Source organism: Odontesthes bonariensis, chromosome 15 (genome assembly GCF_027942865.1).
Source record: "Odontesthes bonariensis isolate fOdoBon6 chromosome 15, fOdoBon6.hap1, whole genome shotgun sequence".
Classification (NCBI taxonomy): domain Eukaryota; kingdom Metazoa; phylum Chordata; class Actinopteri; order Atheriniformes; family Atherinopsidae; genus Odontesthes; species Odontesthes bonariensis.
In genome coordinates this window covers 9,680,247-9,707,354 of record NC_134520.1, presented here as the reverse complement: position 1 = coordinate 9,707,354, position 27,108 = coordinate 9,680,247, and the positions used below count along the sequence as shown (strand labels likewise).

General features: G+C 41.6%; 1 protein-coding gene across 3 annotated transcripts in view; it reads right to left on the bottom strand.

Annotated features, from left to right (window-relative positions):
• Window positions 1-1,229: 1,229 nt before the first annotated feature.
• The window catches only part of nfic (nuclear factor I/C), a 55,438-nt gene continuing 29,559 nt past the window's right edge, over window positions 1,230-27,108 (bottom strand). For all 3 annotated transcript variants that reach the window (XM_075484954.1, XM_075484956.1, XM_075484955.1), the window contains exons 9-13: window positions 20,803-20,913; window positions 20,544-20,701; window positions 15,944-16,127; window positions 12,643-12,731; window positions 1,230-11,225 (exon numbers count right to left, since the gene is read on the bottom strand). In XM_075484954.1, the coding sequence (XP_075341069.1) occupies window positions 11,205-11,225; window positions 12,643-12,731; window positions 15,944-16,127; window positions 20,544-20,701; window positions 20,803-20,913 (563 nt within the window). In that variant the 3' untranslated portion in view covers window positions 1,230-11,204. The remainder of the gene's footprint in view (window positions 11,226-12,642; window positions 12,732-15,943; window positions 16,128-20,543; window positions 20,702-20,802; window positions 20,914-27,108) is intronic.

The following is a 27,108-nucleotide window of genomic DNA, read 5'->3' as shown; positions in this document are numbered from 1 at the left end:
TCTCATTCCGTCCTGATTCTTGCAATTCCCTTTTTACTTATCAGAGCAGAGCTTCTCTGAACTGCTCACAAATGGTCCAGAACGCAGCTGCCAGGCTGCTGAGAAAAGCTCCCAGAAGCTCTCCTGGTTCGGCTCCCGGTCAGGTTCAGAACCCAGTTCAGAGTTCTTGTTCTTCCATTCAGAGCCTTACATGACTGTACTCAAGCCCAATCAGGACAACAGGACTCTGAAGTCTTCTGATCCGGGTTTGTTGGTTGTTCCTCCATCCTGGCACTAAAGGAAACAGTGTTTCTGAGGTTGTTACCCCTAAACTTTGGAACTCTTCCATTAGACTTTAGATGTGTGAGCAATGTGCACATTGTTTAAAAAGCTTCATAAAGCCCATCTTCTCAGATGGGCTTTTGTTGAACTGTATTGTATGGTATGCTTGATCTTTCTTTGAAATTGTATTGCGTCTGCATAATTATTTTTCACGTTTCTGTGAAGCATTTTGTGACATCTGTTCTTGAAAAGTGCAAAATAAATAAAAATGAGCTTACTACTTTCCTGAGTTTTAGCTTTAGCAACCACCAACGCTGCAGCCGTCTTCACCACTAAGTGCCCGTCAGCCACCTCAGGTGACCACAGTTGACAGTCGTCAGACCTTCAGTTCAACGACTTCCCTTACCGCTGGCGTCCACCAGCGGTTCTGTCTGTTACCGACACAACAAGCACCGATGACCTTCTGGCCACAGCATCCGCAATGGAGGTCTCAAACATGGTCCATGCGTATTCAGTGTTCCCATCCTCCCCTTGAAGGTGAGAAAAACCTCACCTGGCAACTGTGAAGTTGGCCTCTGTAGAATCGCCACCTGCACATTGTGGAGGGGTTTAAGCACCCCCATGATGCTGAGAGCTGTGCTTGTCTAGGGCATTAGCCCTTAACAGGGTATCCCATGTGAGGGTTTACTGTTTCCCAGAGCTACAGGTGTGAGATGCATGGTACTTTGGCTGTTACAGCATTGTCCATTATCACTTCCCTATCTTTTTCAGCTTGTCATATTTATATTTATCAGATTTTTTTCCTCCATTTCTCTCAATGACATTTCTTTCATCTTGCAAAATAAAAAAAAATGAAATTGTAGACTGTAAAATTGGGTAAAATCAGATTGGGTTTAGAGAAGGACTCTCTTCAGTCAGAGAATGGCAGGTTAGAGATGAACAAAATGAAAGAACACAAGGTTTCTGAGTTGTGGTATAGCTCGTTTATTGATGGAATATTTTTGCATAGGGAAACATACTAATTTCCAGTAATGAATTCATTAGAATCTCCTGCTAACAATGGTAAATATGGTTCTAAAGACATATCAAATATGTTAATATTCCCCACAGCAGATGAATAACATTATGTGAGATGCACATGTTCAGAAAAGCTGTCACTCAAATCATGATACATTCACAAAGGAACAGAAACTTCAACCATGTTAAGCCCACAACTTTGTATGATGTAAATAAAGGCTGATGATGAAACAAGCTGTCAGCAGTCGTGTTAAAGCTGCTCCAGTGTGGAGCAGGAGCCCTTTCCACAGTAAACATTCAGAACAGGGTTCATGCCAGCAGTCCAGCTCTTCCAAACAAGCCTCCGTTGCATCTATCATTTCTTTTATTGGTGTAACAGCCGCGCATTACTGTGTGCTTCCGATTGGCTGCAGGATGTTACAAACAATGATTGAGTTAATTAGAGTAACTAGGATGAGTTTATTAGTCACTACACTCCCTGGGTAACCATAGTGATAATACTGACATTTTTCTTTGGGAAGTGGCCACAATACACACATACATCAACTCAGAGATGTTTCCATACAGCAGGTAATAGACGGGTGTGAGGCGACAGCTCTCCTCTCCACATCATTGTCCGCTGTTTTCAGGTACCAGAGAACCTCACGTATCCTTTCTTAACACATTTATCATTGTTCTGTCATCACCAAATGAAGCACAGCATTTCTTCATGTGTGCACAGCTGTGGAGGAAAGGCCTGTTTGTATTGTAATTACGCAAAAACATATAAAAACTTATCATGCCCACACTCTCTTTGATGTAAAATATACCCATATCTTGCTCTATATATGTATATATATATATATATAAATACATATATATATATATATATATATATGTATATATACATACAGCTGTGTGTGAATGTGTACATATTAAAACAAGCAAAACAGTCCTTTACAATATCTGAAAAAGTATGGAAAAAAAAAATGCATTACGATGTTTTATGGGAAACAACCATGTCATTCATTCCAAACTGTCATCACCACTCAGAGTAAACAGTACAGAACTCATGAACCTGCAGACTGAAAGTAAGACAAATTCCCCTCATTGGACGTTTTGCAGCTCTACAATCTGATTTCAGCAACATTGAAAGACTTTGCATCTGCTTTAAATCTGTAAAAAAGAAGGGATTCTTTTAAAGTTACAAAAAAAAAGAAACTTAAAATTCAAGTAGAAAAAGTTCCAATAAAGAGATGGAATTTTTGGAGGAAACAGCAACAGTGGCGTAGAGTGTTAAACCACACGAGTAGTTAACAGAGAAGAGCCCTACATGAAACCATTTCAACAAGCTTTACACAGCTCCCGCTTTGTACCACAGCAAACAGAAACAGCAACAGCAAACAATCATGTCATCTTTGTGACCACAAAGTCAACACCGTATGTGACCAAATCAACGAGGTTCAGCTTTTACAGAAACTGAGCCCACCTTTCCCACATTAAGAGTAGCAGACTCTTCAGTCAGCTACCAGAAGTCAAACAGTCAGTATGAACTCAATTAGGAAGCACTTAGGTCCACTTAGTGTTGCAAATGATGCTGAACTGCTACTTGGCACAGGGTGTAGTTCTAAAAAGACAATGTATGGAAGTGAGATCCAATTCATTATGTTCTCAACATGGTATCACTGACAGTACTGAGCAACAACCATTTCTCTTCATGTTCCTGTGGTGCAATTTCACAATTACAAGTAAAAAACTACAAAAAATAATACGAATAAGGACAAAAGATGTGCTGCAGGAAGAATATGAGAATGGCTGTCTGTGGAAACAGCCGGACGATAAACAAAATGAAAACAAGTAAACGAGCTGACGTGTCAAAATATACACACAACTATGTACGGTGTAACAACTTCCCATCCAGATCAGTGAACACAGCAGAGTGGTTAATATGTGTGAAGCAACAGCAACACCTCATGTGTTCTCTCCAGGTTAGAGAGGGACATTGTCAGATCTCTGTGTGATGCGTGGAAAATAAGCCGACAGCATCAATGCACAGCTAAAGAGAAAGCTGATCAGGGGCTTAACATGTTGCTGCTTCCATGTCAGTCAGAAGCTGCAGTTTGATCTGTTTGTTCTTTGTAAGTGCTCACAAAGTAAGGGCAACCTTCAAACTGAAAGGAGGACACAGCTTTAGTCATCAGACTTCAGTGGGAGTGTTTTCTCCACCTTTCTCCAATGATTCGGTTGTTATATGGCTTGTCACCTAGGTCCTGCACTGTGATGGCAATATGGTGCATTTGCATACAACATGCACCATAAAGCACCGTATAAAACACACTTCAAACTGAACAAGCAGTGCAGTGAGAAGCAATGGCTGTTGTTGATCCGCTGGTTTCATTAGAATTAGTGTTTGTATTTCAGGACGATGTGTGAATGAGGAACTGAGATGATGTGTTTGACATCAGCGCTGTCAGAAAATCCAACAGGATTATTATCACTGTCTAATAACTCCTGATAACAATGAGATCTATAAAAAAAAAAACTGTTTAATTCCTGTCTCTTTTCATCCAGATAACTTAGAATCAAAGCACACTGTTATAAAGAATAAATAGCAAACTTGATAATGACATTTTATTATTTAATCAATACTGCTTGAACTACCTTTAAATTAAGACAAAACTGAAGGCATTATCTTTGGAGCTGGGAGGTATTGTCTAGCTATATAATCACTCCAGATGGCGTTTCCTTCCCGGAGTTATTTTTGACCAGATTTTATCCTGTGGCTCACGTATAAAACGGGTTTCTAGGACTGCCTTCTTTCACCTTTGTAATATCGCCAAAATTAAACTAGTCCATGCATTTGTTACTTCAGGATTGGACTACTGTAATTCTTTATCATTGGGCTGTCCCACATATTCTCTGAAAAGCCTCCAGCTGATCCAAAATGCTGCAGCCAGAGTTCTGATGAGAACTAACAGCAGAGATCCTATTTCTCCAGTTTTAGCTTCTCTTCATTGGCTCCCTGTTCAATTCAGAATAGAATTTAAGATTCTTCTCCTCACATATAAAGCCCTTAATGACCGAGCTCCATCATATCTTAAAGATCTCATTGTTGCATATTTTCCCAACAGAGCACTTGTTGTCCCCTCTTTTCTGTCCTCTCAGCCCCCAGCCGGTCGAGGCTGATGGCCGCCTCCTGGTTCTGGTTCTGATGGAGTTTTCCTCTCCACTACTGCCTCGTGCACACTCAGCATGGGAGATTGAATCGAAACAGTTTTGATGCAGTTAGTGACCAATCTGAATTTCAATAGTTTGACCTGATTGGATTATCATTGTACATTTACAATGAATTTGATTCTAACTGGCTTGAATTGGACTGAATCTTTGAAGTGCCATGAGATGACATTTGCTGTGATTTGGCGCTTTATTAATAAAATTGAATTTAGACACATCATTCTCACTTTTTGAAGAATCCACACTTGAAGTTAGAAGTTCAAAAGAATGCGAATACAGTGAAGGTGATTATTATTGATCAGCTCCAATTGAGTGAATGAAATAGACATGGAGGGAGACTCCAGCCTATATCCAAAATCTAACCAAACTGCACTGCTGTTAAGTCATCAGTCTCCAAAAAGTGCATCTGTTCTCTCCACGGGAACTGGTTTAGAATGTAAATCTGTCTTATATTGGTTTTAGTTAGAGCAGTGATATGATGACATGATGCACACCTTGACTGCTGAGGCAGACATAAAACCTACGAAGCTTCTACAGTTTTCTGTAACCCACTATATCAGCCAAACAGTCAACTTACTCTTTGCACATCCTGCAGCACTGCCTTTAGCCGTATAAAAAACCGCTGATGAGATGCATGGGAACTTTTGTGCTTCATAGTGTCTACCCTTTCAAACTTAACTCAAATGTAGAAACCAGAGCAAGAAAATCCATCACAAAATCTTTTATTCTCCTGTTTGAAATTATAGGTAGCATACATGTTCCATCCTCATGCAGTCCTGGATGTAGTTCCATTATCATATTAACTAGAACATTCTTCTTGGCAGAATACCTTAGATTGAAAGAGGCATTAAAAACATGAACCTTTTATTCAAACTTGGCCTGGTAACCATTAATCCAGCTGCAGCTGCAGGCCGAGATCAGCTTCATCCCATGTTGCACTTGCTTTTCAATGGAGATGAAGCTCGAAATGATTCATTCTATCAGCTAACATCTTTAGCATCTGTTAGCAGAATCTTTTTGATCCTTCGTTAATTAACAGATTTCAATAAACCTTTGAGAGAAATACTTTTCTTTTTAACAAACATAGCTGGAACATTAACATTAGGTTGGAAGAACTTTTCATTTTGGCTCGTACTTCCTGACAGAATTGTCATTAAGAGCAGCAAATACCACCCAGGTTCTGGGTCCAGCTTTCAGTTTTGAGTTGGTTTAGGGCAGGCTTATTTAAGATCAGAGGGAAGTTCTGGAAGAGCCCTCTAACTACTGACTTCCAACAGTCATGGATCAGTGTCATCTCAAGCTGCCTGGGCTGGTATTGTGCCATTCTAGATTTTTGATGGACCGAATGAATGTGCTATTCCTTTACTTTTTGATGTGCCATGCAGCCACAAACATGTATGGATGTGGCCTAAGTGATAATAATGGGACTGCAGCAGAAAGAAACACAGAATTAGTCAATCATGTGTGTAATTTTACAAAATGCATCTAATAAAGAGGCGATCTATGTATTCTAAAAATGTTGCTGCCAACACACCGTCAGCACGACCTCAGTCACTGTTGCTTACTGAATGAACACAGAAGTATGTGGTGCTCTTAAGTGGGTGTCATTGTTCATCGTCCTGACGTTGCTACACTTCCCTCAGTTTCACCCATTTCATGGATTCACTTACGGTGCCACCCTAGATTAAAATACATGAACACAGCCCACTATGCTTCATTTTGTTTAGAACTCATAAGCTGTACATAGTTTATACACATCGCTGTGTTTACATATCTAATTCTACAAGGAACATAACAACAACCTAATCTAAAGGATAAAAGCCAAGCTGAGTCACAATAGCATTCGTGCATGTAACCATACAAAGCATGTTTGGTCCACTGCCGTGTCCAATCACATGGACGGTGTTTCCCTGGCCAATCAGAGCGCAGAGCACTGAAGCCTAGACCTGAACATGTTTGAAATGTTTCCATTCTCTGGATATGAGGGGCTAAATGTCTGACAATACATACACAGTACAGAGAGAGACTTTGTCGTGCATGAAGTACTATCATGTATCATATCAAAACACAATGTTAACAAACCCAAACATCGTCTCTGGAAATGGCTTACCTTTGTTTTGTGAACAGACAGGATCAAAGCCTTTCAAAGTGCCAGTCTCACGTCCAAGAAGTCATAATGTGACCACACTGTGCTGAGACACTGAGATTCAGCAGCGTGAGAACGAGGCTACACATCCTACAGCCAAGCCAACGCTCATTTCCTTTATAGTGCTCTCGCACGTCAGGCAACATGTGGGTTTAAACAGCAGAGCCGCTGAATCAGAGCAACGAGTACAACCAACACAAACAACAACTCTGCAAAATCACAATGCAACTTTTCCAAGCTCTCCTCTGACTTCAGAGTCCCTGCTGTTTCAGAGCTTTCTTTCAACCGGAGCTGGATTCAATGGCAGGCCTTCCTCCATCAAACTTTGGACACACAGTTACACTGAAACAAATGAATCACCTGATGAACTTTGTCCAACGACAGCGACTAAAATGGATGTGGACTTCAAACCACTGTGGCCACGGTTGTGTTTACAGCAGGTCATTTCATCACTCAGCTAGTTTGCTGTGTCTGTAGGGTCCTGCACTGACAGCAATACAGATTCTCACATGCCACCAAACAAGTCGATTTCCAAAAAATCCTTTCACACTGTAAAAAAATGAGCACTGTTAGGGAGAAGAAACGCTACTGCAGCCACAGGTGGAGCAGCTGAGCCAGTGACACACTGCTCACTGCTCCAGCCTAAAACTCTTAACCTGTTACACTGTTAATATCAAGCAATCACACATGCAGCTTTTTTTTAAGTGCTACCAGCTGTACCACGAAAAGTGCCATCACTTTTCCTTAAAGTGTTATTGTTTTCTAACTTAAGGCAAGGCACATCATGTGTTTTATGAAACATCGTGCAAAATAGAAGCTTTAAAAGCGGAGCTATTATTAAAGTTGAAAGAAACAGACAGTGCCTCCATCCACTGCCCTCTAATGTAGTGCAGAGTACTGAGGGAGGAAGAGGAGGAGGAAGAGCAGGATCGAGATGAAGAGGTATCATCAGGTTGAGCCATGCATTCTTTAGGTCAGCACAGCGACCACGGCAGCACCATGCAGTACACATCAGCTTAAAGCCAACCTGAACCTAACACAAACCAGAAGCCGGCCCGTGTGAACAGCTTCCCACCCGATGCTTCTGGAGGCACACACTCCAGATGAAGCCCCAACAAAGACAATAGAAGAGGCACCTGTGCAGCCAGCAGAAGTCTGCCTTCAAGCTGTCCAGCAGAAAGCCCCGGGACGTCCATGCAGGCACGGGGCTGTGGTGGATGACAGGAGACTGGGGCTCATGCCTTGTGCAAAAACAAAAACCCACTTCTTTATTTTAGTAGAACTGCAGTTGTTCTTTTCAGTTTTCAGTCCCAGTCAGGTTAGAGTTGGATGTTTATGCTTAGGAAAACTTTCGGGTTACATAAGACGCAAATGATGTCAGAAAGTCTGTCTAAGGAAAGCAAACTTCTCCCATGTGCAACTCCTGTACTCAAACAGAAAGAATGCTAATTTGATGTACAGCCTTACTGCACGTGTACGGAGTCCGTAGAAAGATGCAGGAGAGCCAAAAAGATGCTACGTCATACATTTTGTTTGTTTAAAAAGCTATATACTGTATATATATATATATATATATATATATATAAAAAAATATAGAAAAAAGCGCTCTCATTACAATACTGACTGATAGTAACATTTAGACATGCAAAGAGAGAGGAGGAAAAAGAAAACATGTCCTGCACACTAACACACACACCTGTGCCGGGTACATCTGCTGAGAGCAAAACACTGCAGGATGCTAAATGTCCTCTTTTACTCAAGTTCTTCATGTGATCCCACAAACGTTTGCTTCCTCCAGGAAATGAATGACAACAGCTTGAGCAAAACTTCTGCATGGATCCAATCTTCAGTGGCTGCACAGTCCAAACCACAACAGGTGCACAGGTGTTCCTTCTTCAGGCTATCAGCTTCAGTACATTCATTAAGAATTCAATAATGGATACAACATTAAAGTGCCCAACCTCAGCATTTAGCAGGCTTTAATGAATATAGAAAGTCACACTCACATGTTTATGCATTGAGAGTTAACTGGGCAGGTACACAGGAAGTGGCTCTTTGCCCTATAGGCATCAAGTACACAGGTGAAATATGCCCCTTTGCGTGCAGTCAAAAAGATTTTGGTACACCTTTAGAAATTACGACCAAAAAAAGTTGGCACTTTCAAACGGTATCCATTTTTAATTCCTTTCTAACTTGGTAGGACACAGATCCTGAGGAAAGATACTGTATGTTAGGTGACTGCTGGTTGCAAATGTTCAAACTTTCCTTGCTTCTTGAAGAACATCTCCGTCTTTCTAAGCAGACACTTGTGGGGTCATTAAAATGACCCACTGTTGTATAACAAGCCAGTGAGGTTGACCTTTTTGAGTGCAGAACCAAATGAGCTCACTGTGGAGTACCATCAGCAGAACCACTGCAGATCATTTGTGTGTAAACACAGACCAACAGATCCTTTTTCCATCCACAGGGAAATACTTCTTAAAAATCTATCTTAGGTGTTTACCTTAATCTCCACAGTGATAAGTGAGATGAAACGAAACGCATGAAAAGGCCCGGACTTTGCCGCTATTGCTGATGATTCTTGCAACGAGTTTAACAGAGATATGTTTAACATTCTGATTATGGCTCCATTTTTTCAGAGGTATGTGGTTTTGAGATATTTCCATGATGTCAGAAAGAAAATAATACCTGGACTCCACGAAATACCTCGGCTTGTTAAATGTTTCAAATGATTCGATAATTAGTGTTAAAATTCAGCATGTAAGCTTTTAAAATAATAAAGGCTTTTCAAAACTTACTGAATGATGGAAGCAATGGAAAGCCGGTCATAACAGAATAAGCTTCCCCTGACTGCGGCGCAGTTACGATGCAAACACAGGTCATGGCTGCACACAAAGAAACAAGCTCATGACCAACCAACTCGGTTTCTAATGCCTGATTATTTGCTTGTTGGTTCAACTTGAAACCAACCCGAGCACCACTGCTGACCTGTTCCTCTGTTCATCTGCGTCTCACCGAGCTCAAACACAGGCTGAGCTCTGTTCGCATCTACCTGTCTGGGGCCATGATTCCCTCTGACGCGGAACCAAACTGGATGATATGCTCAGCTCAGCTCAGCATGCTTTTAACCTGCTCATTAGCATCAACACTCCACTGTCTGCACTCACTAGTTTGAGCACACAATCAATCTCAGAAAGGGAAATGTAAAGTGATCATAGTGTGGTGCTTTTTAAATCTCAAAAAAAGAAAAAAAGAAGAAAAAGAGCTTGAATGAAGGTGGAAACACAGGAGCCGTATTCACATTCTGACACACACACACACACAGTTGTGTAGCCATGACTTCAGAGGACATTACAATGACTTACATTCATTTCCTGGAGACTTTTTGTGGCCTTAACAACAGTACAGTCCAACACACGGTTTTACCTTAATATTTGATGATGCATGTGTAAGGACTTGGTGTCCCCATGAGAAACATCTCCAAGGTGTGAGTGTGTAAACATATAACATGAGTAATACCTGCCCTCCTCCCCTCCGAACACACACACAGGTTTGCACGCCGCAGCAGGCTGAAGTTTGGAACTCAGCAAACAGAGCACTGCCGGCTGCGCTGCCACTGAGAACTGTTGTTGTTTTCAAGTGACAGACACACATGTATCTCTCAGCTTTGGAACAGCACTATCATGGCTCTGTCATGCATGCCTCTAAACTAGAATCTAATTGTAGCGCTGTCTGTGTTGGGTTGGAGGAAGAGGCGTAAACAGAACTCAAATTCCACAATCACTCCTTGTTTTCTGGTAAAAAGCACAATCAAACAGTCTTTAAAAACATGAGCCTTGCAAAGCAACTTACTGGTTTCAGGCTGATGATTGTCAATAAAAAGACAAAGCCTCTGTCTTTTGGTAGATGGGAGAAGAGAAGAAAATGCGCCGTTTCAGCTTGTATCAATAACAGTTAAAAAGTGCAAAGAAACAATATAAAGGATAGGCTCTTTCTTTCGAGTCAGTTTGGAAAAGAAGGGAGGCTTATTTGCATATATTATAAGCAGCACCTGCAGCGGAGAGGGGCATTCTGGGTGTTGGGGGTATGAGGGTATTTGGTGTTGGGATCTGTATGGGCCTTGTACTGAATTTAGCACAGACGGACAGAAGTAAAGGCTGACAGAGATCCCTGGGACACAGGCCTCATCCTGAGGACACAGATGGGTTACAAGCTTCTTAGGTTCTGCTGTGTTGGTGCCAGTTCTGGTCTGCAGCTCACCTGAACCTACCAGAGTCCCGCACCAAACCACTGCTTTTCCTCTAAAGTCACAACTGCCGCGACTGGCCATTTGTAACAGCCATGTAGATTTATAACACACAAAATGGCTGAGCAGCATCCATCTTCCATCCAGGCGGTCCATTTTGGTTATAAACACATATATAAATATAGAATCATGTATATTTATATATATATGTATGACCAGGTGTTATGTTTAATCGGTGCTCAATATATTTTTCCTCTGGCAATGCCCCAATGCGAGTTTCCTTTACTCCAGGACAGCACTTCCATGAGCATCAGCTCCCCTTCAGTTGCCCAGATACCATGACTGGAACAGAGATAAAAACACAGTTAAAATTTACTCCGAAATGACTTCCTTTGGATATGTATGATCTCACTGCATGTCATCCTTAAGTGCAAGACTTTGTGGACAAACATAAATGTATAAACAGCTATATAAGCACACTAGAAAAATATTCATGAATTACATAAAAAATTCACATAACACTTGTTTTATCAGCTACTATCTCTCCCATGCTCTTTTTAGTGTCGACACTCTCAGATCAGTACAGCCCACCTTCAGCGATATCATCATCATCAGCAGCCACCAACCCCCTCAACAGAAGCTGTTCAATGTACCCCATCAGGCAAATATAGACTAAAGATATAGATTTGGACTACTTTTGCCCCCATGTTACATTCTTTATGAATATGGGTTGCTACAATTCAACCAGTTATATTGTAAGGTATGTTTCCGTATGGTGTTCAAATTCGTGCCCTGTGTGCCCCCTTTTGACTTTGTGCACCTGCCCCTCCAAAGCACGGCCCCGTCTAACTACATGGTAGAAACAAGAGGAATTGACATTCAGTTGCATTCACTTAAAATATGTTAATGTTACACATTTCTGCAGGATTTTAAGGTGTTTTTTTTCTAATACAGATTTATGTATTATTGTCTGAATTCTTTGACCCCTTTCATTTTGGAGAAGCCAAAGAATGTTGTTAACAGATATTAAAAACCATTTATGTGGCACAAGTTAAGGATATTTAATCAGCTAATGTGCATATCAAACCTGAGATGACTGGGACAAAAAGGTGGAAGCAAAACACTGGGAATACTTAAACAGTCACAAATGCTCAGAGCTGGAAAAAGCCCATCCAAATTGTTCAGGACAGTCTCAAAACTACTCCGTCCATTCCAGGGTTGTTTTTTGGGGCTGAAATTCTCCCCAAAACTCTTTTTAGTCAGATGCTTGGATTCCTGCGGTCGAAATGGAGGCGCCTTGAAAAGGATTGCGTAAAGAAAAAAGTTTCTGCAGTTGAAACGCAGCTATGACCGTCTCGCCAAGCTCTACCTGCCTAACACACATGCAGACACAAGCTGCAAATGATTGATTATCTCTGTCAGTATCATTTGTCCATCATTCAATATTTAAGTTTCCCGTGGCTGAGTTCAGAATTTAATTTCTTGATTAAACCAAAACATAAAAAAAAAGCAATTTATAAAAAGTTAAGAGTAGCTCAATGTAAACATTACATACCGGCTCAGGCAGGTTTATGTCCATACATTTTGATAAGATACAGTATATTCAGTGAAATATCTGCTCTATTAAACAGTAGATCGGGATATCAAAGGGTTCAATTCTAAAGACTAAATCATCCACCAATCTTCCAATCGATCCTTTTTAGGATCACCTCAATCCTCCCTAAATTGAGATTGACAATGCCAGATGATCAACACTAACCTGGGCTTGGTAGAGTCCACCTGGGTCTCGAGGGGTGACTCCAACGAAGGAAGATCGATTGGCAGGAGGTGTCCCAGGAGCAGAGTATGCTGAGGATGGTTGTGTTCGACAATATCAGTCTCGTACAATCTCTAAAAATTCAATCCCACTTACAATTGTATGATATAGCAGTTTTAAATGAATCTGTCCATATCACAAAAGAGCTACAACAGAAAATGTGTGTATGAAATGAGTGTAGTCCCATTCAACTCTAATCTAACATTACCTTCCAAAGGACTGCTAGGGGCTCTGAAGACGGTCTGTGGCTGTCTGATCAATGGATCATTTCCTGATCTAAAGTTCTGCTGCACTGATAGTAAATCTAAGTCACATCAACAAAAACACCTGTTGGACAAACCAACTTGTGGAGGACCTCATTGGCTACAAACCAAAAGGTGAAGGAATTCCAAGTCAAACACATATTGACACCCAGAAAAGGGAAATTTAAAAAGCATATAGAAATAGCATATATTGTTGGGGGCAATATTCCCTGGTAGAGTCTCCTACAGCAGGAGCACCTCGGCCGTTTGCACATTTAGTGCTTCAGAGAAGAAAAGCAGGCCTGGGTGGAGAACTGTTGACCTAACAGGAAAATATTGAGAGGTGGAAGGAGCACTTTAAGGATCTCCCTAAACAGCAAATGTGTTCCAGTTGTGGAATGATCAGAGCCAAAGTTTTCTCCTGGGTGCTGGAAAGGAAGCTGCAACCAAAAGTCAGACCTCAGATTTAGGAGGAGGAGTGTGGTTTTCACCCAGGTTGTGAAACAGTGGACCAGGGGCCTCGTATACAAAGGGTGCGTACGCACAAAATGGTGGCGTATGCACCTTTTCACGTCAACGATCAGATGTATCAAGAGTGAAATGACCGTGGAAATGTGCGGTGCCTCACGCCAACTTCAGGGCTGGCGTACGCACTTTTCTACAGCTGTTGATTCTTTGGCGACTCCTAAGGTGATGATGGGAAACTGTTATAATAAATAAATGTGAAAACAATTAGTCCTCAGACTATGATGTGCACATCTGAGATAGATGAATAATTAATACTGATAAACAATGAACGCACCCATGTGTCTGCAATTACACGAGTGGATATAAAAGCAGCGCAAAGTGATGCAAATGCATACCATTAAAAACAATGGCTGCTTTGGCAGTATTAGAAGACTTTGCAAATGGTGCAATTCGAAGAGAGCGTATGTTCACTACAACAGAGAGGATTAGCTGGCACATGATGGCGACTGACACATTAGCCGTTTTGAGGGAAATCCTCCTGGAACTGTGCGCAGAGCTGCGGCCGGCGTTGGAGCGCAACACAGCGAGGAGCCATGTGCTGCCTGTGCTCACAGGTGATGTGCACACTGGGGTTCCTATAGCAACCGGGGCATTCCAGGGGCAGGTGGCCAACCGATTGGGACTGTGCCAGTCTACTCTGAGCCGAGCCATGCCAGCGTGTGGGACAGAATTATCCACATCTCAGCCACGTATATCAAATTCCCAACAGGCCAACATTAAAGCTCAATTTGAAGCGAGAGCCGATTTTGTAATCGGAGCTATCGACTGCGCACACATTGCTATAAAAGCGCCATCACATGATGAATTTGTATGTTAACAGGAAACATTTTCATTCGATCTATGTACAGATCATATATGATGCGTAAATGCAATTAACCAACATTGTGGCGAGGTGGCCTGGTTCAACGCACGATTCATACATTCTGAGTAACAGCATCGTTGGGAACAGACTACAAGGTGGCACTGTGCACAATGCCTGGCTTCTTGGTGAGTAACTTTATTGTGTAATTGTCCTAATATTATTCCCCATGACGCGCATTGAGTATGTGCGCCCCCAATTTCTATCCCATCTTCACAGCATCAGTCGGTGGTTAAAGTTAGTTTCTTACCGTTTTTTGTGGTTAAACTTCAGCTTAAGATCTTTCTAACAAGCCCCTGATCGTTAATAACCCCGCGCTTAAAGTGTGAAATGTCTCAGTCAGCCTCACCTTTTCCCCGGCGCACGTCTGCACGTTACTGTATGAACACGTTGTTGTGAGTTACACAAAAACATGGGTATTTACCTTGGGGGTAATCAGAGGTCCCACATGAGCTCCCACCACCCCAGAGAGAGCAGTGTCACCCATAGTTGCGCCGACTCTCTGTTCAAACAGAGTCGGTCACCCCCCCACCGGCCTGTTGTGGCCACACTGCAGTGGTGGGCAGCCAGTCTCCGCTTCACATCGACCTTAATGTTGGACCACTTCTTCTTCACCTCTGCTTGTGTGGCTTCTCTTACCCCACAGCATTAACCCACTCTCATTATCCCACCCACTCCTCTTGCGTTTGCTGCTTATGCCGGAGGACAGCGTGTCAAAGAACACATTTTTTCGGGCCTCCACTTCAGAAAGTAGCACCGACATCTCGCTTTCCGTGAAGTTCTTCTTTTTTCCCGTCTTATTCAGTCTTTTTTCTTTATTTTCTGACCGTACACAGAGGGGAATCGCAGGTGCAGGGCTCATTTAAATATGATTTGCGTATTTAAGTAGGGGCGTGGACAGGGAGGAGTCGGGTGCTCCGACATGTGCGCTCAATTCCACGTTGATTGGGATGTACAAACGAAATGTGCTTGGATTGATGCGTGCGCACAGATTCATACATCCGACGTTGGAGGTCATTTGGGTTTGAGCGTACGCCATGTTTCAGTAGGAAATCCACGCAAGTCTTTGTACATGAGGCCCCTGATCTACAACCTTGTGGAGTTACTGAGGGGGGCGTGGGAGTTTGACCACCCTGTTTTCATTTCAAGGCTTATGACCATGTCCTCCAGGATTCTATAGGAGGTGCTGAGGCAGTATGGGGTACCGGATTTGGTTTAGTTTACCGGAGTAAATTAAACCATTTTTATCATCAGTTCATGTGAGTCTGGCTCCGTTTAAGCATCCTGCCATCTGTCACAAACTATAGCATCTTTTTATTTTTGTAGATTAGGAAAACATAGCTATGTTCAATTTTTTAGGGACTTAAAATGAAGTGGATTTTCTTTTAAAAATAATCAAACGAATTTATGTCATTTTAAATGAATGCTGATGGGTATCCTTGTTTTTCAGAGTACTTGGCAGAGAGACTATCCCAAGCATATCTGAGAGCTTCACCCTGTAATGTGGTTCCAATGTGAGTCTGACTCAATGATATTGAGATAAGACTATGTATAAAGTACATTTTGTGTGAACAAGACATACAGTATGCCAGTGAGTTTCTTTGTGACTACTTACTGGGTGATGTTGGGGAATTTGCTCCCCCATCAGAGGAGGAGGTAGGGGCCTTTGACTCTGAGGAAAGTGTTGGTCTAGGGAGGGAGGATGTGGGACTAGTCAGGGATGGTGCCGGTCCAGGGGGTGCCAACATCTGAGAGGAGATGTAATGGCTGGGCACTTTAACCTGGGTGCTGCCATTCAGCTGGAAAATTCCCAAAAATCTGTGTTATTACAATTTCCTACAGTAAGAGTATAAGCTCATAAAAAGAGTAAAACGTGAATAACAGCATTAATTGCATGCTATATATGGCTAGCATATTCAAGTGTAAGTTATATTCATGTTGAATTAAGACAAAATGTTGTATATGAGAAATTTGACTGTTTTAGCTTTTTTCTATGGATTTGATTCCAGCAACGATATTTAAAACAACATTATGATAGGTATGTTTAAGACTGTGTTGTATCACCTCATCTGATAAGATGGCACAAATGGGACAAAAGAAAACTGTTTTTCTTTTTATCAGCTAAAACTGTTCTACAGGACTTTAATAGAAAGTAAAAATCACACTGCCTGATTGTTTTTTCATGTGCCTGCTGAGAAACTCATGCAATTCCTGTAAGAAATCTAGAGGAGAAAAAGTACACCCACGTGAATTCCAAATAGACACAAGAAACTTGTGCTTCATAGAAAAATAATACTGTGTGACCACAAGGTACTGATGCATTTGTAACCTCTGGTCACTTATTCGTCTTAACAAACTTTTAGGGAGCTAACAGCTGCCATGTCTGCATGTAAAATGCAGGATTTACAGGAAGTCCCCGGACAGTCTACAGCAGGGATGTCCAAAGTCGGTCCTCAAGGGTCGCTGTCTGGCAGGTTTTAGATGTTGCCCTGCTTCATCACACCTGATTCAGATCAAGACCTCATTAACAGGCTTGTGCAGAACTTAACAATCTGTTGAAGAGCTCCATTTATTCTGAATCAGGTGTATTGAAGCAGGGAAACATCTAAAACCTGCAGGATAGCGGCCCTCGAGGACCAACTTTGGACATCCCTGGTCAGTTTTTTTTTTTTGCTAAGTTATATATTTCAGAGTTGAGATACGACGTCCCATCTTGATATTTTAATGACACAGTAGTCCCCACACTCTACGAAACTAACACTAAAACTAACACATTAGCAGTTATTGTCAATTCTCGCCTGGGCCCATGTTCCACTTTAAGACCCATATCCATCCCTCATAGTAGGATATTATGGGAAGATTACACATTTCCTGAATTGTTACAGTCCTGTGAGTATTTCAGTATGTGTCATTTGTGTCAGTGCTGTTCCTACATTTCACAGTGCTATAAAAAAGACTGCAGTTTAGGCGAAAATAGTGGAAAAATAGTTGTTGAGACAGTTTGACCTTTGACCATGTGACCTTTATATTTTTTTTAGATAGACCCAAAACTAGGTCTAAATGAAAGCTAGGATTGTACACTTCAAAATGCTACCAAACACGCTCTCATAACATATGAGTAAAGGTAAAAGTACCAAAAATTCCAATTTTGGCCTTTGGCCCATGGACTATTTCTCTGGCCTGGTATCCCTGGTATTGGTGTGTTAGGGTCTGAGCCCTTTTTCTGAGTCCCAGCACCATTTTTCAATTGTTCCCAGGGAGTAGAAGGCGTATGCGGCAACATGCACCTGACTTGAGAAAAAATGCTGCACCTGGCATCTTTTTTCAGAGTGCTCTGACTGTTGCACTGTTTGCACTTTCAGGAAGGTGCTGCTGTGGGCATGGCTGCTTTTTTTTTTTCAGGCAATGAATCACATAGGCAGAAATAGTCACCCTGGTGGTAACCAGGAACAATAGAAGACAAAATTGCTCATGCCTATTTGTCTGTTTCAAGCAAGAGACTACAACATGTCAGCCAGAAATATCAGAACAAAGAAACGCTAGTTTGTGGGAACAGACTGGTAGGACAATCAAATTTAATGGTAAAAGTAGCATATCAATAATGAGATGGTGATGTAGCTGAAACTGTTGAAATGAAAATATCCTGCAGTCTGTCTTGCAGCTGACAGCAAAGCACAGAGACACTGTGCAGGTCTAACAGTCTCTCTGAAAGTTTTACTCCTGCACCACGAACTATGTGAAAATGGTACCTAAATAAACTTAAAACAGACTCAGAATTAAATTCCATCTTAAATGCGTTCCTACACAAGACTGTGACTTTCAGTGTACTGATATCTCCGACAGATTGTGTCACACAGCGACCTCTCCCTGCACCTCAGCTGTCAGACTGCGTTGCAACAAATTCATCCAGTCAATATAAGGCTAAGTGTTCTCTGTTTGCAGCTCATGGTGAAATAAGCAATGTTGGCCAAAAAAAGGTCTGTGGTGTGTCTGTCTGCACCAACAGTGAAACCAGAGTTTCACTTCCATTACAGGTGCTTTCCCTGACTTTGTTCTGCACAGAGTGCTTTACTAAATCATTTGGATTCAGACGTCAGGCCTCACTCTCTTTCTTAACTCATTCATAGCTCTCTTTTGAATCCTGCATCCGTTGTGGTACGCCACTTTTTGTCAGTTTCTGTCTTGCCATCTTTTTGTGAGAGTGTTGCTGCATAGTTCAAAACAGCATTAGTTGCATATACGGCTGCTATATCTGTGACAGGTGTAAAAATCCCAGCAAGGTCTGGTGGCTTGCATTGGATCGCGTACCCATGGGGTGCGCTGGCACAACTCAGTGTGACATGTTCATGTAAGACAAGAGCATTGTTCAATGCCATTGGAGAGAGCTGCGTTCACTTAACGTTTGTCAGCTGAAAAGCAGCCTCACTGTATAAAATGAAAATAAAAACAGAACGCAATCAGGGACGGCTGGTATAAATGGGCAAACAGGGCTAACCCCTTCCTTACTTTAAAGAATAAAGATGAGAAAATCAACACTGAAAAAAAATGGGCCTAAATGGGTTCATTTTTTACAGTAGCACAAGTTTTCACTAATCTTTATTTTGCCATTTGGCTGACAGGGGATTTGTGGCACATCCCCTTCATTTGCTGCTCTGTTGGGCAAAATTTGTTCAGCTCAAAGACCACAGACTATGGCCAATGGCAGTGGATGTAAAAATTAGGCACTACCTATGCATTGCAATGACAGGCTTTAGCCCAAATGAAGTAGTCTATTTTCTTTCTCGTTCATTTTCCTCAATATCTTTGGAGGGAAAACTCGAAGTAAAGAGCAAGGGGGACACATCAACCAAAAGATATTTCAAATAACACAAAATACGTCAAAAACGTAGCTTTTCTGCTACGTGGTTTCAACGAAAGGACTGGCTAACAGCAAGCGTAGCAAAGCACTCACTCTTCAGCTTACTCTTTGGAGGAGACAGCGCTTGGACCAAGTAAGCGAAACTGAAAGGTGAACTGATGGTGATGTGCAGTAGTGTGGAGTTTGCAGATTAACATCTAAAGTGTCACTTTCGTGTATGTTGACTGAGAACATTGGGCCTCATGCAAGAACCGTTCGTACGCACAGATTTCTTCTTAAGTCGTGCGTACGAGTGATTTAAGAGAATTTGCGCATTCACCAATTTTTTCGTATTTTCCGTTTTCTTTCAGGTACGAACAGAATTTACGAGTGATCCAGACCTGTTGTAGGAGTTTCGCAAAATAGTCCGCTGTTATTTGAATCAAGTTTGCTTGACTAATGGATTGAATATTTAATTACTTTGAAGCAAACATAAATAAATATATACATTATACCCCATAATTATGCTGACATTATTCTGTTTGACTTAAATTATGCACTAATTGAAGGTTAATTTGACTCTGTATATAACAAGGTCAATGGGAAGCGTAACCAGCGGATGACTAGCTACTTTTGGATGCCTTAGCGCGTCAGGCTCTCGGAAGAGACCATGTAGATATCCTTGTGGAGACAGACAAATGGCTGACATCACAATTTAGAGCCAAGTACTGTGCTGCTACTTTTCCTTTGGGTTGGGGGGAGTGGATTCTTTTATAGTTTGACAGTCACTTGCCTTGTCAACGCATTAATGTATTAAACCGTATTTTTTTCTTTTTTTTTGTAAACTTTAAAAACTCAATAAATACATGTCTATAAAAAAAAGAAAGCTCTTCTAAGAGGGTTCAGGCTGTGTTGGAGAATAAAGGTGCTCAGACCAAATATTCACTTTCAAGCCCCTTAGTGTGTGACGACAGAGGCAGTAACCTGAAGAGACCTGTAAGGCTAAACATTTTGATGTGGCCTAAACAGTATAAACAAGTATTATCCGCTTCAAATAGAATACTTAAAGCTGCTACTCTCACGTATCTAATTTTTCGTCATTTTTTCGATGGGCACATTATTTTGTCTACATGAGCACCTCCAAATATCTGATGGGATTCTTTCTTGCATGACCTGAACAGCACGTGTGCTGACACACTGACGATGCCACTCGTGGAAATGGCTTTCTTTGTTTCACAATACAATTAATAACACAAGTCCGATATTTCTAATCGTCTTTTTGCAAATACTGCAAATATCAACTAAGAATTATTTGGGAGGATTACACTAGAAGCTCTTTAGCGTCAGATTGTAGCAACAGAGACATATTTGAACTCACCGAGCTCGGGGACTGATTTGCAGGATCACAGGCTAATGAGACCAGATCTTTTAGGGGGTCTTGGGCCAGGTGAGGAGGATAGCGGATTGTTCCATGGGGAAAGTAGGAAGAGGAGGGAAAGTGAAGAGATGAAGATGGATGAGGACTCCGAGACAGACCTGAGAAGAAAATAAAAAAATATTTAGTTTTTTATGCATTCTTTAAAGTAAACAGCTTGTGGTTATGAATGCATGTGTGTGAGACTATGGGTGTCACAAACCACTGTGCACAGCTATGACTGGACGGTGGTGCTGAGTGAAGGAACCCATTCTTGGCGAGTCTTCTTGAGGAGAGGGACTGTCCAGCTCTGCCTTCTTCACAGGAGACATACCTGCATCACATGGATACAAGCATAAACTGGTGAAAACATCCAACATATTCTAAGTATTTGGTTTGTTAACTTGTTGGTTTAAACTTAACAGCAGCAGTAAATTTTTCGCTTCCTTCTGGTACTGCATCATTCACACCATTTCCCATTCCATTACAAATAAACTGTGCTCAAAGAAGCATATGAATACTGCTTGAACGCAACACGTTCAAGTGAGCCCTGTACTGGATTAACTCCATTTTTACAATTAAGTTCCCCACTGAGAAAAACAATAACTCAGGACAGCAAGTTAACCCTGCTCCCACAGGCTGTGAAAAAGAAATGACAATTTGGGCTGTAAGATTGACTGAGTTTCCTGACCAATCATCATAAAGCATTTACTGTGTCAGTATTTTAATGTCAATGTTGCCAAGGGATGGGAATTGATAAGATTTTTACGATTACAATTCCATTTTCGATTCTGCTCTTTATCGGTTCCCTTATCGATTCTCATTTGGAGAAAAAGGACAAAAAAACGGTCGATTTGCATCAACTTTGTTTAGATTAGAAGTAACACGAGTCATGACCTTACAAACCCAACAACAGTGAGGTCCACACTGGTCTATCATGGCCTGGGTAATTTAACTCTTCCCTGCTCTGGTGAAAGGAGAAGCTGGAGGTAGACGTGAACTGGGGGTAGTACCACCAGCCTCTGGCTCTGAGCCACTCAGGCTCTGTCTCTCATGATTTCATCTAAATGTAATGCATGAGAAGGCATTCATTTAACCTTAACCGTTACAAATAGCAGGTTTTACAATGAGGCAAATGGCGCTAACATGATAGGCAGTGTGTGTTAGTTAGTTAGTTACCTGCAGTGTTAGCCGAGGACATGCTAACGTTACTAACGTTGCTAACGTTGCTGGGTTCAGAGTCACCAACGTTAGTCGTTTGCAAAATTGCCAAACGATTCCAAGGAATTGAAACACAGGGAATTTTCGATTCCCATCCCTAATGTTGCCCCTGTTGGCTCCCCCTTGATGTAACACATATTAGTGAATGACAGAGCTAAGATGCTCTGGGACTTCCAGCTCCGCTGATAAACAGGTGACAGCTAACCACCTGGACATTATGGCGGTCAACAAACTGCAGAAGAAGGTAGGTAGTGATAGATGTAGCAATTACAAGTGACAGCAAAATCAAGTTGAAGGAACACGAGAAGATCAAGAAATATGAAGGGCTGAAGACGGCGGCTGAAAAAGATGTGGAGAGTGAAGGCAGCTGTGGTAGCCTACCAGTGGTGATCTGAGCAATCGTGACTGTGACCTGGCAGAGTGGCTCCAACAGATTCCAAGAACATCCAGTGATATCTGACCAGAAGAACGCAGTCTTAGGAACAGAAATCTCTGATGTTGTTCCTGGGATCTGTTAGACACTCCACCAGATTTTTGTTAGTGAATCCAAGTCCGGAACACTTGCCCATCTATTTTTCAGAGCTAATTTATGCAGAAAGCACTCTGTCAACTGTATACATGCTTCCTTTGAATATCAGGAAACATGACATGCATTTTCACTGTTATGCAGATGACACCCAGCTTTAATGATTAATGAAGCCTGGGGAATTTAATCAGATACAGACGCTACATTAATGAAGCTACAGACCTATGTTGGAGACAGCAATGCCTGGAGGGTGTAATTTTATACCTATAAATTCAGGCAATGTTATTGTTATTATCATCATTGGCCCTAAAAACCCTTTTGTTCCAAAAAAGCTGTTGTGAGAAACCTTAGAGTAATTTTTGATTAGCATTAATCTTATACGTCATACAATAAAAAGTGATTTAGAGCATCTTTTGATCATCTGCACAATATAACCAAAATCAAGATCTGATTCTATCTAAAAGTGATCCTGAGAAACAAATTCCTTCCTGTTTTACATTTAGGCTGGACTGTTGCAATACCATCTGAACTGAATGTCCAAATAAATACCTGCAAATTTTTCAGTTGATCCAGAATGCTACGGAATGCTACCTCTATTTACAATAACCTTTGTCTTATGGAGACGATTTGAAGGATTCTCTCCCACCAGACCAGTGCCATAACTCATCTGGAGGACATTAAAATAACAGCTAGCAAAAGCTATCAGGGAATTAACAAAATAACCTTTTCCTGTGTGTGAGGAGCCTCAGACAGACCAAATGTTCCTCCTGCTACCTGGACATGTAGCTTTTATCTAACAAGACAAGAAACAGACCTTGCACACCTCTACCAACTATTTTCTTCAGATTCACTCTCACTTGGATTTTTAAAACTGTGTCAAATGTGTTTTAAGCCTGTACAGGTTCTTTAAGGTTTCCAGTGATATCACAAGCTGTTTTTAATACCTTTTTTACGATCATACATGGTCTAATAAGGAAGAAATCATAATAAGGAAAATGACAAATTTTTGTATGGTGCCTGCAAAGGCTGGCTCAAATTAAGATTAAGATCAAATTTATTGTCATGCATACACATGAAATATGTCCTCCGCTTTTAACCCATCCAGGTTGGCACCTGTTGGCACAGCGTCACACACTCATGGAGACAGATGCCATACACTGGAGCGGTGGGCAGCCATTCACAGCGCCCGGGGAGCATGGGGATACGGTGCCTTGCTCAAGGGCACCCTGGCCGTGACAAGGAGGTGGACTGACACCCCTCCAGCTGTCAGTTTCACCAATTTTTTTTGAGTGGCGAGAGTGGCGAGAGTGAATCGAACCGTCAACCCTCCGGTTATTGGACAACCCACTATAACCATTGAGATGCTGAACATAATAAGGGACACAACACAAAGGTTTTAAGTTTTAGTCCTTGGTTTATTGAAGATTAAAACACTAAATATCTGAAAAAAAACCCAGGAAACCACGCATGAGGTGTTGCTGCTGTGGGGCTGGAAGAGAGAGAGGTTAATCAGGAGGCCTGCCAGCACCTGTCTGTCTGTCTGCAGGGGCTGACAGACAGACAGACAGACAGACAGGTGACACAATCTGAGGTGACCAGAGGGAGGCTCATCAAACCACACTGGTGATGTAACACTCCCATCCATAAAGATGGCATATAATATTATAATGTGATATCATTCAAAAAAACGTGATAAAGCATCAGCAACAACATTTTCTTTGCCTTTCTTATGGCAAATCTCTTTATTGTAGCTCTGAGCAATGTTGGCCCAACACATCAACCTCTGGTTGCTGTTGTACATACGGTTTAAAAACACCAAAGGGTTGTGGTCGGTGCACACGACAACAGGCTGCAAGGAGGAACCAACATACAGCTCGAAATACTGTAGAGCCCATACCAAAGCCAGGGCCTCCTTCTCAATAGTTCCACAGGCTCAGCAGGACTTTGGTCAATGCCTGCCGGATCCTCTTGAATTAGAACAGCTCCCGCAACGGTACCACTAGCATCAACCTCAAGCTTGAACGGAACAGCAAAATTTGGAGCAGCAAGGACTGGTGAGTTGCAAAGAACAGCTTTAACCACTTTAAAGGCCTACTCCCCACTGGAATCCCACACCAACTCCCTGGATGGACTGACAAGATCAGTCAGTGGAGCAACAACAGTGCCAAAGTTACAACAAAAAGCTCTGTAGTAACCTGCTAATCCAAGGAAACACAGCAACTGCCTTTTAGTAGTGGGTACTGAGCAACATCACTGGCTGCATCTTGGCTACAATAGGGCAAACCGGTCCCTGACCTACTTCTTTTCCAAGGTAAGTAATGGTAGCTTTAGAAATTCACATTTGCTCAGATTCAGAGTTAGCTAAGCCTGTTCAAAATGTTGAAAAACAGTGCACAGTGTCCATGTGACTCTCCCAGTCTGGTGAATACACAACAACATCATCAAAATAGGCCTCACAATCAGGTAAACCAGACAACACTGTCCACATAAGTCGCTGAAAGGTGGCAGGGACATTACCTCATGACGAATGCCATAACAGTGTATTGAGGGAAATTATCAGGGGTGACGAAAGCAGAAATTGTGGACGCTCTCTGGGATAATGGAAACTGCCAATAGCCTTTTAACAAGTCCAGCTTTGTCACAAAACATGCCATCCCTACTTTGTCAATGCAGTCTTCAACACGGGGAAGAGGGAAGGAGTCAGCCCTCCTAACATTATCTACCTTCCTGTAGTCTGGCCAGAGAAATTTATATTCTCATTTTTTTTCAGGGTGAGAAATACAATGTGTGGCGGGCGTGACAAAAGACCAAAAAGCGTGACTGTCACGCTCAATGCGTGAGACTTGAGAGCCCTGCGTTACCTGGGACTCTTCAGATGGAAGACGCTGTGCCACAAGCTCCCCCGCGAGAGTTGCCGCCATCGCTTAGCAGCGTGACAAAGACTTTACATTTGTGCAAAGTAATTGCATGCTGTGTGGCATTCAACAACAACTTTTTTTTTCTAGCTTTCATTTGTACACCTCCTTACTTTCTCTTAGCTTCTTTTTCAATTTTTTCTGTACTCCTCAATAACTCTCCGTCTCCCACTCTGAAGGCTCTCTTCTTCTTCAGCAGCTTTTCCAGATCACTGGTGACCAAGTTCTAATTATAGGGAACCAACTCACTGTCTTATGGGGACAAAAAATAAATAAATAAATAAATGATTAAATTGAATTGATCATAGTGTCTACACAGGAGCTAATGGAGTCTGTAACACACTCAGTTATTGCACAGATATCTTTTTCACGTAGCTCACAGATTACATTCCTCATCTGTAGCCTCAGAGCAAAAGATTTATCCATCACTCCTGACACCAACTTCTGGACCCAACTTGGCAAAAACATTTATTTCATGTCCAAAAGTGATCATTTAAAACTCATACAGTATAAAGAACTTCAGAAAACTCACCTCACTGGGCAAAGGATGCATAAAATGGGGTTCACATCAGAAACCTGTTGGCATTACACTACACCACAGTGATAACTATGTTCACACGACTTTGCTCTGCACACCAGTTCAAACATTTTTTGGGCTGCTACACCCCACTATCCCCATCTCTCTGCTTACCAGGCAATTGATCAACTATCACCCTGAACAAGACAAACAGCAGATTACTTCTTGTGGCTCGAGCTATCGCCAAGAAAATGATCCTCATGAACTAGACATCAAAGACCACCATAACCACTGCAAAAAGGAAAAACTTACTTTCAGACTACATCTTCATGGAAAATGTAACAATCTCCCTGCAGAACACCACAACTCAAAAAACTTTACCTGGTCATCATTGGTTAAAGGATAAGACCGGTTTTTTGACATTGGGCCCTTGATTTCACATTATAACATGATGTTCTACTCACCCCTGCTTGTTGTTGGTCATTTGGAGCTGTTCTGAAGATATTCGAGAGGCGTCTGGCTGCTCTCTTGAGATATTCGGCCATGAAACGGTTTCCTATGGGCAAGCTTATACAGGTACAAACTATGCTGTTTATAATTTATTAATTACTCTACACTAGCACTGATAACGTGGAGGTGCGTCGCTTACTTAAAAAAATCCGGGTTTTTGTAATTTAGATTTTTTTGTCGTAAAGTGGGTGTTACTGACGTCATCGTCGTGCTACTACCACAGACAGCCCACAGACCTGCTGCCTATTTATTCATTCGGCTAAAATTCAAAATTAATAACCCGGATTTTTTTAAGTAAGCGACGCACCTCCACGTTATCAGTGCTAGTGTACAGTAATTAATAAATTATAAACAGCATAGTTTGTGCCTGTATAAGCTTGCCCATAGGAAACTGTTTCATGGCCGAATATCTCAAGAGAGCAGCCAGACGCCTCGCGAATATCTTCGGAACAGCTCCAAATGTTCAACAACAAGCAGGGGTGAGTAGAACATCATGTTATAATGTGAAATCAAGGGCCCAATGTCAAAAAACCGGTCTTATCCTTTAACCGTTTATAATCTTAAAGATTTTAATGTCTTTCTTACTACCTTCTTATGACTACCACTAAATGTCAAAATGTGCTCTCTATGACACATGCATGTAAGCATTTTTTTCTCACCCTCTTAAAGATTGTAAGTGTGTAAATACTTTTTAACCTAAAGTTTTCCTTTTAAATCATATATATACTGGCTCCTTTTTTGTATTTTGTTTGTTTGTTTGTTTGATGTTTGTTTTTTCCACTTTTTTATGTTTGTGTAATCTCTCATGGCTTGTCTTTTATGAGAATACACTTGGTCACG